This window comes from Chondrus crispus, genomic scaffold (assembly GCF_000350225.1).
Source record: "Chondrus crispus Stackhouse genomic scaffold, scaffold_122, whole genome shotgun sequence".
Taxonomy (NCBI): Eukaryota; Rhodophyta; class Florideophyceae; order Gigartinales; family Gigartinaceae; genus Chondrus; species Chondrus crispus.
Window position 1 is genome coordinate 207720 of NW_005178988.1, and position 1265 is coordinate 208984.

General features: G+C 63.2%; 1 protein-coding gene; it reads right to left on the reverse strand.

Annotated features, from left to right (window-relative positions):
• Window positions 1-388: 388 nt before the first annotated feature.
• Window positions 389-1265, reverse strand: part of CHC_T00002046001 (hypothetical protein) — a 1423-nt gene continuing 546 nt past the window's right edge. Inside the window, 2 exon segments of the mRNA XM_005713009.1 lie at window positions 389-1016; window positions 1017-1265. The exon segment at window positions 1017-1265 is cut by the window's right edge and continues 546 nt beyond it. Of these exon segments, the coding sequence (XP_005713066.1) occupies window positions 1017-1265 (249 nt within the window). The 3' untranslated portion in view covers window positions 389-1016.

Here is a 1265-nt window from a genome sequence, read left to right on the forward strand (position 1 = left end):
ATTTCCCCTTCCCCCCCCCCCCCCCCCTGCAGGCGCGCGAGCGCGCTTGCGCTCGCGACAAGCAACGACGCCCCCGCGCAGAGCCGCTTCGGCACCCGCACCGCCTCTTCGCTCCCGTTGAGGCTGGAACGGCCCGGTCGTTGCCCGTTCCGCGCGCCCCCTCCGCGCACAGGTCGTGCGCACCGCAACGTGGTGTGTTAGGAACAGTGCTAGATACAGTATGGTGTAGCGCCGCTCTGCGGTGGGAATACAGTGCTCGGTAAAAAAAAAAGGGGTTGCGGCAGCGGGGGGGAAAGGGGGCAGAGAGGGAGGACGGGGACGAGGGGAATTGAGAATGAGATTGAGACAGTAGAGGGAAAAGGCAAAGAGAAAAAGTCAACAAGGAGTCAAAACAATTAACGCATACTCTTTAATCAAGAAATCAGACAGTTACGGAAACTCGGCCTTGCAGACGGCGTCCGTCAAGAACATCTTGGGCACGGGGCCAGTGCTGGGTTCGTCGCCGTTTCCCCTAGGCGTAACCGGGGAGCTGTGCTCCTCCCTTCTAAGCTGACCCATGTAGCTGCGCATGCACACATCCTCGGGGGGGATGGAGATGATTTCGTCGACGTCATCTAGAAAAAACCCCGGCCTGTCCGGGTACAGGGGGTTCTGCATCGGGTTGTGCATGGCGTTGTGCATGGAGTTGTGCATGGAGTTGTGCATCGGGTTGTGCATCGGGTTGTGCATCGAGGTCTGCATGGGCATGATGGGTTGCTGGGGGTGGGCGTAGGCGTCGGCGGCGACCCTGGGACGCTTGGGGGAGGAGGCGGCGGCGGCGTGGTCAGAGGCGACGAGCTGCCGCAGCGAGTCGATGCGGCTGGAGGTGTCGCGCAGGACGTCGCGGAAGACGCCCAGGCGGGTCTCCATCTGGCCGTTCATCGAGTCCTTGATGTCGAGCTCGCGCTCCAGCTTGGACAGGTAGATGACCGACTTGCGGCGCGACACGATCGCGGAGCGGACTTTCCTTCTCCGCTTCATGCGCTCGGCCACAACGCGCGGGATGGAGGTGTCGTCGGCGGAGGGCGGCTCCGGCACGGGCCCATTGGTGTCGTCGTACTCGCTCTCGGCCTGCGCCTTGGCCTCGCGGTGGAACTGACGCAGCGAGATGGCCACGGTCGTCGCGGCGCACGGCTGGCTCGACAGGCCGTACGGGTAGGCGGGCGGGGTGGTGTCGTTGTATTCAGACATGTTTGGGGTGGTTGGGAGTTAAGATGGGGACTCGA